Here is a 13,297-nt window from a genome sequence, read left to right on the forward strand (position 1 = left end):
TTTTCTTTTAAGATGTCTCAATTCTACATTAATAAATATACATTTTAAATATTTTGGGATGAATGTTTAATGAAAGGGAAATAAGATTTGATATTAAATGAGATCCGTTTTTTTTTTTTGTTCAGCTCTTCCTTGACAGGATTCTGATAGAAGTCCTCAGTATCTCAAACGTGACATTTCTGACAGCAAACCTTCTTCCAACTTCTGCAGAAAATGTCAGAGTCACTTTTGTGTCTTGCTAATTTGCGGGGAATATGCATTTCAATTACACATCTTGGTTTCTTGATACATATGTTTCTAAGATGTGTAGTTCATGGGTCATCATTGAAATGGTAATAGGGAAAAACAAACAGACAACTTTATTTAGCTTTGCTTAGCTGCGAATCATCTAAATATACTCACATAAAAGCACTGTGGGACTAAATGTGCAAATATGCATTCGAGTATTCATCTTTGTCTTTTTTTTCTTTTTTTGAGGGCGCAAATGCAAAGTATTTATTTGCATGCGAGCGTGTGAGATTGCGTGTGCCTTCGCGACGCAGCAACCCCTGCAAGTTGACAGCCGATTGTAAAGGCAATATATAATTAGTCAAAAGACGTTTGGTCATAGTTGAGTGGGGCTGCGTATGAGTGGCAGCTGTGCAGGTGAGCAATAGGTAAGTGCGTCTCAAATGTTAAAACGCTGTTTGCTGAATCCGTTGATGTGTCGTTGTTTTGATGCAGCTCTACATTTATTCAAAAGAGCTTAAGTTAAAAAGAACATGTGGCATATTTTGGGCAATTAAGATCACAATTCAAGATAATTGTTTTTTCTTCTTCATTGCCACTTTCACAAGTGCAGTGAATGATTCTTTTTGTACACATTGCTGACAATGAATGAAAATCACATATGTGGTCTTTATCTGTTTGTATCTCTTGAATTCAACAGGCTGAACCGATACTCAAACAAAACGTCATCGGTAATTAACCAATTGTGAATATGTTCATAGTCGATAGATCAAAACCATAAACAAGTCAAATAGAATTCAAATCTTTTGATTCAGGGATGATATTAAATAATAAAAAAATATATATTTAGGGGTGAAAGGATCATTTGTATGGAGCACTGCACCAAAACATCAGTTGTTAACAATATGAGAACCTCCATTCTTATTCATTTTAAGTATCTGCATTGTGAAGGTTCGCCACCCTTTGAGCTTAAATAAAGACCGGAGAACAACATTTAGAAATGCTGCGTGTGTGTGTGTGTGTGTGTGTGTGTGTGTGTGTGTGTGTGGACCTCGATGGAGGATCTATTATTGGCCAAAGTCTACACCCGGCTGGAGAACAGCTGTGGGGCGGTTGGAGTGAGGAGGCCGGGTTTTCGGATTTAAATTTGTGTGGGATAGTGCGTTTGTGTTTAGGTGTGCGCGTGTGTGTGTGTGTGTGTGTGTGTGTGTGTGTGTGTGTGTGTGCATGTGCGTCGGTCACAATCTGGCTGTGGCTTGACACTGGTCCCATGCCCTGAGCCCACTCGCTGGCAGCCCAGCTTTGCATTAAACAGTGTTGCTTCTGCATGACTTGGTGACAATACTGCGGTTTCAGCTCTCGATGGCCGCTACGAGGGGCCCACCTCCCCACCCCTTGGGGCCAGTCAGCCACCCACACTGCTGTCGTTTCGGGCCCCTGATTAGCACCTCACCTGGTTCTCCGAGGAGCTGGCGTCATCCCCCAGGAGATCGTTGCGCACCTCATCACTGTAGGCGATACGTGACCTTTTCTGCAGTGGGGGGGAGGAAGATGAGGAAGAAGGACAAAAAGAAGAAGAGAAGGGAGACAGAGGGGAGAGCAAAAAGGAGAAAACAAGTGGGGAAATATGGCTTAGTACTGTTGTTGATGCAAAAACACAACAGGCATTCCTTAAGCACGAGAGCCCCCTAATGGAACTTGGTGACAAACCGAGTCCTACACATGCAGGTTGTGAGGATGTGTCTCTCTCTGAGTGTACCACTACGACACACGTACTGGAAACAAGTATGTCTAGGTTTGTGCCCATGCCTCCTTCCAAGGTGAGCTACTGTACACTGTACCTACTGCACTTGTGCCACAGAAGTGATGGCAAAGAGCCCCCCCCCCCCCCCCCCACACACACACACACACACCTTGCCCACTTAAACAAATATAAGTTGAAGGATAGAAAACCTCATCTTGTGTGCATGGAGAGATGGTAGAGTGGAACAGGGGGGACAGAGGAGAGGGCCAGGGAGATGTATTATGAGGAAGTATCACTTGTCAGCGCTAAATCTTTTCTGGGGGCTGTCACCGCTGTCATCCCAGTGCAGTAGCAGGCTCTGTGATAACACCAATGCTGAGACTCAGACAGGGAATAATTCATCACCCATTGGCGGCCCATCGGATTTGGGGTTGCCTCTCTCTCTCTCCAACACACACACAAACCCTCTCTCACTCTCTCTCTCTCTATCTCTCTCTCTCTCTCTCTTTCTCTCTCCAGATAGGCTCGAATAAGAGGGAATGCCATGTCCAAAAAAAAGAAAAGAAAAGAAACCCAACAAGACAAACACTCAGACACACACATTTCATACACACTTCAGAGTGTGCCACCTCCGATTGTCGAAGAGTGGGCTGCCGTTGTACCGCTTGTTTACAGACGCCCGACCCATGGAAAAACAGCCTCTTGGCATGCCCTCTAAACTAAATACACACCAGCAGCAGACACAGAAAGTGTTTACTGAGACTCCTTCGCTTTCTCTCACTGCCTTGACAGGGTTTCTAGGTGGGCTGCAGGAGGTGGGTAAAAAAAAATCAAAGACAAACACCAGCACAGGAATGAAAATATCCCTTTTTCTCAACACAAATTCTTTCTATTTTCTATATTTACTTAGTTCTCGACTCAGAATAAATAAAACAAAAGTAAGGGAATCAGTGAAGGAACACCAATTACCTGGTGGGGGCATTCTTTTTCCTCAAATACAATATCCCTTTCCCAGTATCTTTCTATTATCAGTTAAAGTTTGAAGAAGCGATTGCATGAAGTGCTTTGATGCTCCCTTCAGTAAGAGAAGCACAAATCAGACTTGAAAAAGCCAATTCTAACCTCGCGAGTGATGATATCAAGTTTCTTGATTGAAATAACTTTGGAGCCAATCACAATCGAGCCGGTTATTTTTTTTGGTATTCGTCTCTCCTCATAAACTGGAGCACTGAGTGGAAAGTCATGGCTGATGTGATTTGGCTGTTATTATCGTGCTGCTGAGGGCCACAGTGCTCTGGAGTAATTACTGACAAGACGGAGGGCCTGATTGACCCGGACCACGAAACCCATTAGATGGAGAGCGCACCCAAACAATACTCAACCACGGGGACCCGAGCTAACCACAGAACGCCCACTGTGTGTGGGGGAAAGAGAAGATCGGCAGCACGGACTGCCCCGCACCCCAACAACGCACTACGCAGGAGCACTATGTCACAAAATGGGCTGTTCTGCAATTGTTTTGTGATTGTGCCATACGCTTAGCTCAGTTATTAACTTTGAAGTTTGTGAGAGTCATTGCAACACTCACTTATGTGTCCATAAAATATAGAACAACTCTATAAATGTATCACACTAGATTGTTTTAAATTTACTTTTAACTATCTTTTGATTAAAAATACAAATAACATAAATATGTTGCTTCATGGCAAATATAGGTGACATAAACATATATAATATAATAATTACTGCTTGTTTTCTTTCTGCTGAAACCCTCGCTTTGTTGAAATGTCTGCAAAAACGATATCTATATTCAAAAAATAATTAAAGTCATCATATTGTGTCCCTCTAAAATTAGATCTTCTGCACATTTTACATTTTAAATTCTAGTGTCAGCATTATTTAAGGCCCATCTTCTGTGTAAATGTAAATAAGCGGTCACTGTGCTGCTGTCAGATGTTAAAAGGAATTTCAGATTTGAGTGAAACCAGAAAGACAATAAGCATCAATTTGAAGACAGCATGTGCACTTGCACACCAGGCACACACACACACACACACACATATTTGTTGCCAGGAAAACACCCACATATTCCATTTAAGTAGAGTTTCATCTTAAAGAGCTGCAGTGCAACTTAGGGGGAAAGACGACTTCACCAGTAATTGAGACGAGGAAGCCTGGGAGAAGCATTGATTTGAATGTTGAGGCTTACGTCGCCTTCAAACCATACGCAGGGATTTTTTGGTATTTCTAAATAGCTGTCTGTTACAGATGAATGTATGAAGCGTTTCTGCAATGAGAACAGTGCAGATAACAAAGGAAAGTATAAAGAATGGAAAATGTCATTGAAATGAAAGTGTGCCGCTACTTCCCCTGCACCTACAGTATACACTCCAGTTTTTGTATTCCCCCTCAGGAAAACAACAGATTCCTGAGTGATTACTGCCTTCCCATTTGATGTGAAACACAGACAGCTGTGCAATATTGACTGCTTAATACAGTAACGGATTCTGATTATAAGTTAGGGCGTTAAAGCGAAAATATTGCAACGTGACAACAGGATCACTGTTGAGGTGAGGAGAGCAGGTGTCAGATACATGTTCCACGGGATGCATGCATTCTAGATACAGTATGGAAAGACTGAGCTCCACATCTTAAGACGAAACCAACTAATCAGGCTTTGTAATCTAAAAAAGAATGAGCGCTTTCAGAAGATACCTTATTGCTCAGAGAAGAGAAGAAAAAAAAAAAAAAAAAAAGAGAGCTTTTTATAATCCTTTTGAAAGGTCTGTCTTTTGTCACTTTTTTTAATCTTGGGTGAGAATTTGCTTCTATTCCCGGAAGCACACAAGAAAAGTACAAAGGTACATCTTAACTTTATGCAAAGTGGCCTGCCTTTAAAACGCCACACATGCCGTCAAAAGCAGCGTTGGAGGTGCTGGTGTCCTGTCAAAAACACACGTTGTACCTCTGTTGACATGGAGAGCAGACGGAAGAAAAAACGACTCTTCTTACCCATCAAAATGTAATTACATATGCATGCATAACAATTCATATCAGATATGCTAATCAGTTTGGCATAATCCTGAAGAGAAAATTATATTTATTTAATTATTGCAAATATATGGATCTTTCGTCTGTGCGCAATTTCTTTCTAGTATATGGGCATGCATGGGTCCATACTGTCCAGGAAGAAGAAAGTCAATCTTAAAAAAAAACATCTGTTTCCAGAAAACGTATTGATGATTGTAGAACAATGACCTTTCCTAATTTCAAGCAGTCAACAATAACGGTTCTTTGTAACGGGAAAGAAAAGTTTCCCATATCCCCCCCCAAAAAATAATTAAAATCAAATGAACCGAGATTCACGTACACATTTCAATGCCCTCCAACTCTCCTCCTTGCTTTTCTCCCGGCGCAACGTGTGACACAAGGACAAGCGCAAATAATTGTGGCACCTGGAAAGCTCAGAAAATGTAAACAGTTCATTAGATGGGAAATAAAAGGCGTAGAAATACCCAGGGGCAGAGTGTAATGAGGGGCCCTGAAGTTCCTCCGCAAACGCCTTTTCCCTCCGCTTTCCCTTTTTTCGCCCTGCACACACGGCTGGTGGCATAGCGTGAAGAGTAATTAACCATATTCAATTTACAATACTATGTTCCATTACTGGCTTTTGCACCAGTGGGCGAGCAGCTTGGCATTTCCAAATTTAGACCCAATAACACTTACGTCCAGCTCCATGAAACTGGCATTGACCGGTTATATTTTATAACTGTTTTAAAGCTGCTCTATGAATGTGGAAACATATCAAAACGCTATTTTAATAGTAACTTTCAGGTGGGAATGAAATGCACACAAATAAACAAAAAACAGTTTCATATCCTTGAATTTCTTCTAAAAACTGAAAACGCACAAAAGTCTGAAGTCAGCAATGAAATGCCGATAAAATTGGGTCATAAAATGTCTTTATGTTCACAAGAATATATGCTAAACTCAAAAGGTTATCGATATCACTCCCCCCCCCCCCCTGCTGTGATATTTTCCCAGGTGATGCGTGGACCAGTACCAGCGGGTCCCACTCTGGTTCCCCCCCACAAGTGGGGGCAGAGGTGGACCGATGCGGCGTGGCGTTAAAAGGAAGCGGAGACCTTTAAGCAGGCACAAGTATCACAACAGCATCTTAAATAATGCATCTCTGCTTGGCAGGGGGGCTTAACACTCACACACACACACACACACAGACACACAGCACAAAGGAAAAAACACACTCACACAAATGTTGTCTAGTGTCTTTGCCTCTCCTTTAACACAAACAAATTGGGAGAGGTTGTTCAATTAAGTAAGTGCTCTTTTTAAATGCATTTGATATATTATCAGACAAAGGCAAGTAGCTGGGATTGTCACAGGAGGGTGTCATTTGTGTCTTTGTTTTATTGTGGTCTTTGGTGCCATCGAATTCCCCCCCCCCCCCCCCCCCCACACACACACTTCTGACTGTTGTGTGTCTTTGTGTGAGTGCGTCTGCGTGCACGGGGTCCACTGTATGCGCGGCGGCGGCTTCTACGAGCCTTTGCATCCCGGGGAAACCTCCTTTAGAGACCGTACATATGTGAACGGTAGCCCGGTGTGTGTTCTCTCCCCTAATAGAAGTGCAGCAGTGGTAGAGAAGCCAGAGCCTTAGATAACAGCATGGGGCCTCTCATTAGCTCACAGGTTGGTGCTTTGGTGGCTGCGACGCGTACGGCATTGTGTTCCACTTCCATGAAAAACCTGAAGGAGTCTCGGAGAAGCCGTTGTCGAAAACACAAATAAAGGTGAACGATCAACCGAGACGAGGTAATAAATGAGCCTTGCGACATATCTAAACAGGTACGAGGTGGCGAGACGTCTTTTAGGGCGACGGAGTGCATCAGCTTCAAAAAGATCTTTCGTCACGAAAAAAAACGTGTAAAAAAAATCCCCTTATTAGTTTAATTCTATTTTATTTTTTTTTTTTAAGTATGCAAATTGCTATTTTCACATCATCACTAAATCTATAAAATGATATTATATTACACCACAAGTAAACAGGATTTGATCTCTGGGGGATGAATACCTAGCCGTTTGCTGGTGGAAGAGTGCACTAGTCTGATCGGGGCCTTTTATGCTTGTACCTCTGTGATACCAGTGGTGTATTTCCCTGTCAAAGTCATTTCTATTGCTAAGTACAGCCGAGATCAGTCAATAAGCCTAACGACTGTACCCACAAAGCGAGAGGCCGAGAGGCGGCAAGAGAAGAGAGGAGGAGAGGAGGGGGGGTTGCAAGTGAACTCCAAACAAAAGAGCAAATTCAAGGAGGGCTTTGATTGAAGAAGCGCCATATACTTTTTGAAGGCCAAGGGATCATCTCTCAATGGTTATTTCTTTAAGGCATGAGGGCCCGATTAAACCCAATATTAAAATATGGAGGCTCTTCTAATGAAAAATCAAAGGCCCGGTTTCCCCTCCCACACCCCCATCCTTCCATCTCTCGTTGCCTCCGTCTCCCACGTTCCGTCAGGTTTCCTCTCTTCGCCCATGGTTGTGCAGGAGGGGACGGAAAGAGAGACATAAAGGAAGTATGGGGAGAGAGAAAAGAAAGAAAGAAGAGAGGGAAAGAGAGAAAGCGGGGATAGAGGGAGGGTTATAGAGATGAGGGACCTAGGTGCTGGTGGTGCAAAACAGAGACAGACAGCATTGGTTGGAGGAGTAAATCAATAGAGCAGAGCCGTCGGGGAGGCGGGCAGCCAGGGCAAGGAGAGAGGAGAGGAGAGGAGAGGGGGAACCAGCACAGGGGCTCGGGCTCCGATCACAACGCTGGCTTCTGGCGTGCAGTGGGGAATAAAGTGGGCCTCCCCGGGTCAGCACCAGAGAAAAAGGTGAGATTAGAGGAAAGTGGAGGAGGGATTTTCACAGAGTGAAGGTGGGAGGGGTGGGAGAGGTGGGTGTTGGAGGATGACGAGGAGAGAGAAAGTGTGTGTGGAGGAGGAAGGGGGGTGTTAGGAGATGTGCAATGCAGGATACCTGGCAAGCCAGGGACCAACCGGCCCATTAGCCTGTGGCTACCTACATATGGTTCACTGAACCCTCTGCTGAGAAGAGCTCCTCTCCTATCAGTCCTCCCATCTTTTTTAAAGAAAGAAATACCTTCACTTTTAACCCTTTCTCTGCTTTGGAAAGAGGTTCACTCCTGACCTCGATTTATGATTCATTTCTGTTTGATGTCTATTCTTGGAGTGTTATCTAAAATTGAAAAATGTAATAAAAAAAAGCTAGACACAAAGGGAGAGGAGTCGGGCCTGCTGAGCATGTGCCTGTCCGTCAGTGGACACACACAGAAGACTATCTCCTTCAGTGCTTTGCCTTTACTTGTAATGTGACCATTGTTGGTGCTGAATAGCTGGCTCATTAGCATAAGAATACAGCAGCACATATAGGGACTTAGCCAGATCATTATCTCTATATATTTATGTGTACTTTGTTATTTCAGTAGCCAGGACACATTCAAATGCTGATGAGGCCAGTAAGGCCCCCTTCCAAAGCCCTTCCAACATGTGCCCTGCTGAACTTCCCAATACACTTACCAGTTTCCTGGGAGTCCGCAGGTTTTGTACTGGAATTTACAAAAGTAGTTGGAAAAAAAATTTAGGGGAAATTGCAAACTGTCGTCTACAGAGAAGACTTGTTTGCACATCTGAAGCGGGAATAAAAAACGAAAGTACACACAAAAGAACACGCTATATTCATCACAGGAACAAGTAAGTAAGTAAGTTGAGTAATTCACAAAAACCGAACATCTGCAGTTCATTATTCAAAAGAAAAAGTAGCAGAAAATATAAAAACTGAAGTAAAAAGCAAACAAATCACATCCATTTAATGAGCTGTTGTAAAATTGCATTGTTTTCTGAAATGGGCAAAAGATTTGTGTCTTTTTTTCATACTGAGGATTCTTTGGCCATTTGGCACTTAAAGCAGAGAATGCGTTATGTGAAACAGATCACTTCTGAAATAAGAAAAACTTTGACAATGCAGAACAAACAAGTGCTCTGTGGTCATGATGGGAACAAAAATAAAGAGTTTAGTCTCACTGCAGGAGCAGGCTGATGCTCTAATGGTGGCCAACCTCTGGGATAATTGAAAAAGAAACCCTAATTCATCTTCCACAATGTAATTCTGATCAAGGCCACAGCCAGATTCCACTGCAGGCTTCAAAAACACCAGAAAAAAAAAGACAAAATTGTCGGTCGCTGAGAGCAACAACACGTTCCCTTTCTTTCTGACACGCTCCCTCATTAGAAACACTTAGGATGAGAGGTGGAAACAAACTTTAATTGTGTGTCCGCATGTGTGTGCGTGTTTGTGCGAGCATGGGGTTAAAACACGTGTAAACATGGAGCTTTAACTAGAAAGAAACGCCAGTAAAGATGCAATGTAAAGAGTCCTTCCTCTATTTACCCCTCTCTCCTCACTCTCGCCTTCTCCGAGGCAGACTTATTAAAAAGCAAATGCCACCGCCGAAAATACAGAGAAAAAAAAAAAACACAGACCCAATGATTCATAATGTATTTCATAAATACTTCATGAATGCCTTCGCCATACTTAAGCCAGTCTGGCAAAAAAAGAAAACAGTGTCACCTATTCTAGTACCCGCTTGTCAGCACATCACTGGGGAGTGGGTGTCACATGTCACTTCTGGTTTACAGTGCTGCGTGGGACAGGCTCGGTGCAAGGAAACCGGGGGTAGGACAGAAAGAAGAACAGAGGGAAAAGTGACGGGGAGGTGGAAAGGGGTGTAAAAAGAGGGAGCAGAGGGGGGAAAGGGGGGGTGTTATCACATCATCGCCCCATGTCTTTATATTTTCCCCCCCTTATTATCTGTTGGCCCCCACTCGCTCCAGTCACTCAATCACACAAGCCCCGAGGACAGCGAGGGGACCTGGGAGGGCCTTCGCTTTCGCGGCAGACTCCGCCAGACAAGCGTCTGAAAGCTATACTGATCGCTGTCAGTGTGTATGTGTGTGTGTGTGTGTGTGTGTGTGTGTGTGTGTGTGTGTGTGTGTGTGGAAGTACGGCGACTTTGGAAGGGGCCAGGAGAGATAAGCGAGAGAGGAAACGATCGCGTGGAAGGATAACGGCCGAAATTTGCACACTGCCAAACAAAAAAAAAAAAAAAACCTGTGCTGCAGGCACAATGCAGATACCTCACCCATACAGACAAGTGTTAACATAAAGAGATGGAGGGGGAGCGGGGGGGGGGGGGGGAAATCGGCTTACAAATGATATGCTGTGTGATTTCTGCGAGTCGACTACTGACAAGAACTCATCCTGTTAATGACCATGAAACTCATGAGGATGACAGGGAAGCAAATGTCCCCGAAATGTATTCTCACTTCTCTGTCTGGGACACTTATCTAGGCACTCATCATATTCATAAAAATGGTTTGCAAACATATTCTATTCGTGATTTTGCACTCGGATTTGTCGTGACTTTAACACCAGGGTCTGGTCCAAATAAGGGTGAGACTTGTGCTTTTCCAGCATGGTTTTAGTCTCTATAATTCTTCTAGTGGTCATTAATCGTGGTAATAACCACTTGAAATTGTTAAGTTCGAGAATACACTTTTATAGTAGCAGTGGAAGTGGAGTTGAAGACTGTTGTATTTCCCGATTGATGCTCATCACATGGGATTGATGGCATTGTCGTGCCATTCAAGTCATGGAGTGACCACCCGGACTTTGCCAAAAGGGACATTTTTTGAGAGACATGTCAATCAACCATCAATGAAACTAATTGATATGCGATACATACGTTTTAATCACACACAAAAAAGTAACAAAAAGAAGAGGAGAACTCATGCACGTTGAGATATTCTGGTTTGTGTCTCACTCCCATTTTTTCCCCGATCATGAAGCAGGAACACGGAACTTCTGGCACAACACATCCTTTCGTCCTGACGGTGACACCGTCCTTCAAACCCAGATGTGACCCACTGCTGCCATTACCCCATCAAACACGTGGAAAAAAATAAATAAAAAAAGGGTTTCAACACGAGGCTAATCCACAAATGAATCCCATCTTGGTGTCCATAAAGAGGACATGGAAAAGCCTCCGACGCCACAAATCCACAAAGGGCTCGAGGAAGACGTACTGTGCACAACAACTTCCAAATGAAAGACATAATTCATAAGTAGAGAAGGAGATCCATTTGTTTACATCTTAAATCTGCACTCAGGGAAAATATGTGGGAGAAATCCCTGTCCATTGGCAGAGTCCTTTTAAAACTAGTTACGAGTGATTAGAATGTGGAGTCATTGATGGGTTGTTCAGCAAGAAACCATGAAAAGAGTCAATCTGCCTTCACTCCTCTGTGTTTAATAAGAACAAGTAAGCCAAGGCAACCTAAGGCGATTTAAAGTGTCTAACATCCAACTAATGGTGGTCTGTCATGTCGTCTGCTCGGAGGAGTCACCGCGACGAGGACAGGAGGGGGGGGGGGGGGGGGGGGGGGAAGCTAATTTATTTTACACGACGAGTGGGCTTCCAGTGTGGGAAGCACAGTGGTGCTAAAATCTCCCATCAAAACCTTAAATCTCAACAGAATTATCAGCATCTGGTGTTAAAAAAAAAAAGAAATAGCGTTGATTTGGGAGCTTCTGAAAGCAAATGCACAACTTTCTGATAAATGACTTTGCAAACTCTTCTTTCCCCATTTGTGCCAAACATAATGAGTTTATTACGGCTGCTATCAGCCAAAGTTGGATCGTCTCCACAACCTTGAATTGTCCGTGACCACTAATTAAAAGAATTGTACGTAAACATTCACACAGTGACTAAATGAAGAGCGGCCTCCTCTTTTGGGGGGGTCTGTTTTCTAAATACAGAACAAGGTATTAGTATGCTTCGAGTGAGGAGTAAATAACGGTTCGCACACTAGACTCCAACCTAGAACGCGGAGACAATACCCTAAACTCTATATGGCATTTCAAGAACCCTGCAGAGATGTTAATTCATTGCAAATGATGAACGGATCGCGGCTGACCTTCAGATGCAGAGGCAACAAATAGCTCTGGGGTTTGGAAACAGGAAAAGAGGCTTATGGAAAACTTCTGATGGCAGTCTCATCGAAAAAAAAACTGGAAGACGAAGCCCGAGCCGGGTTTTGTAAAGTCAAGAGTCATTCATTAGTTCTTCTACAACAAGTCAATTTATTCTGAGATAGGGGAACAAATAACAAACCACGAGTTACACTCGTACGCCTTGGCCTCGTTTGAGGCGCATTCACATTTGACACATTCAATAAAAACACTGACCTTAATTTGTATCAACTCATATCGTTTAAATCAATTCTCCTCATTTACAAGATGCTCTTAAAAAAAAAAAAGGTCCGATGGACTAATTCATTAAATACAGCGCTCTAGAAGGTCACTTATAACTATGAGAGTCATATATCCAGGTACACAGAAAACAGCTCTCTCATTCCACTCACCTCTTGCGTACCTGGCACAAGTAAGCTGTTCAATATTTCAAGGTTGGCGTCCTCTTTGGGAATGCGTTAATTATCTTCCTGGGCAAACATTAGGAGGCTTTCCATCGAAAGGTTGTTAAAGAAAGGGCAGTCCAGACATCACACTTGACCGTGACTCAAAACAATCGCCGCCCCAAAAAAAGACAAATCAGAAATCTGGAAGGGACAGTTGGCTAAAAGGATTCAATATGAGAAAACACACAAAACGTCAACTATTTCGATATCCATAATGGAATAAACGAAGCTAGGAAGGAAAAGAAGAAAAATCATTGCGTATCGATTTCAAACCGTACTTTTAAAAAGAGGCGTACGGTACTTCAGGTGACAGAAAGTTGACCGCATCATATTTAACTTGCGTACCTCGTATAAACGCTGGGCAGAGATATGCATTTCAAAAGACGCTTGATAATGACAGACACATGCGCGATACTTGATGAAGAACTGTACAGTGCGTTATGACTAATCAACAACATCTTTCTATTCAGCCCACATCGCGGTTGATCTTCCTCAGCGCTAAAGAATTACCCATGAACCCTCGGTGCATTCGCACGACTGCCTTGACCATGACTGACACCCGCATCCACTTAATGACAGAAGAATGTGACGCGTTCAACAATAAAACTTGTCAGAGCTTGATATTTAATGACTGCCAATTAACCTTTATCAGAGTCAAGGATCGTTGAACTCGACACCGCAAAGACAACTTAGGGAGGGGACGTATTAGCAGCAACACCTAATGTCACAAAGATTAATTGGGAGAGTTGGAGTATGAAATGTTTACAAT

General features: G+C 43.1%; 1 protein-coding gene across 3 annotated transcripts in view; it reads right to left on the reverse strand.

Annotated features, from left to right (window-relative positions):
* Positions 1-13,297, reverse strand: part of vti1a (vesicle transport through interaction with t-SNAREs 1A) — a 105,243-nt gene that overhangs the window by 83,598 nt on the left and 8,348 nt on the right. For all 3 annotated transcript variants that reach the window (XM_076093840.1, XM_076093842.1, XM_076093843.1), the window contains exon 4: positions 1,682-1,759. In XM_076093840.1, the coding sequence (XP_075949955.1) occupies positions 1,682-1,759 (78 nt within the window). The remainder of the gene's footprint in view (positions 1-1,681; positions 1,760-13,297) is intronic.

The sequence above is a fragment of the Anarhichas minor genome, unplaced genomic scaffold, assembly GCF_050575085.1.
Source record: "Anarhichas minor isolate MPS153535 unplaced genomic scaffold, ASM5057508v1 ptg000017l, whole genome shotgun sequence".
Lineage (NCBI taxonomy): Eukaryota > Metazoa > Chordata > Actinopteri > Perciformes > Anarhichadidae > Anarhichas > Anarhichas minor.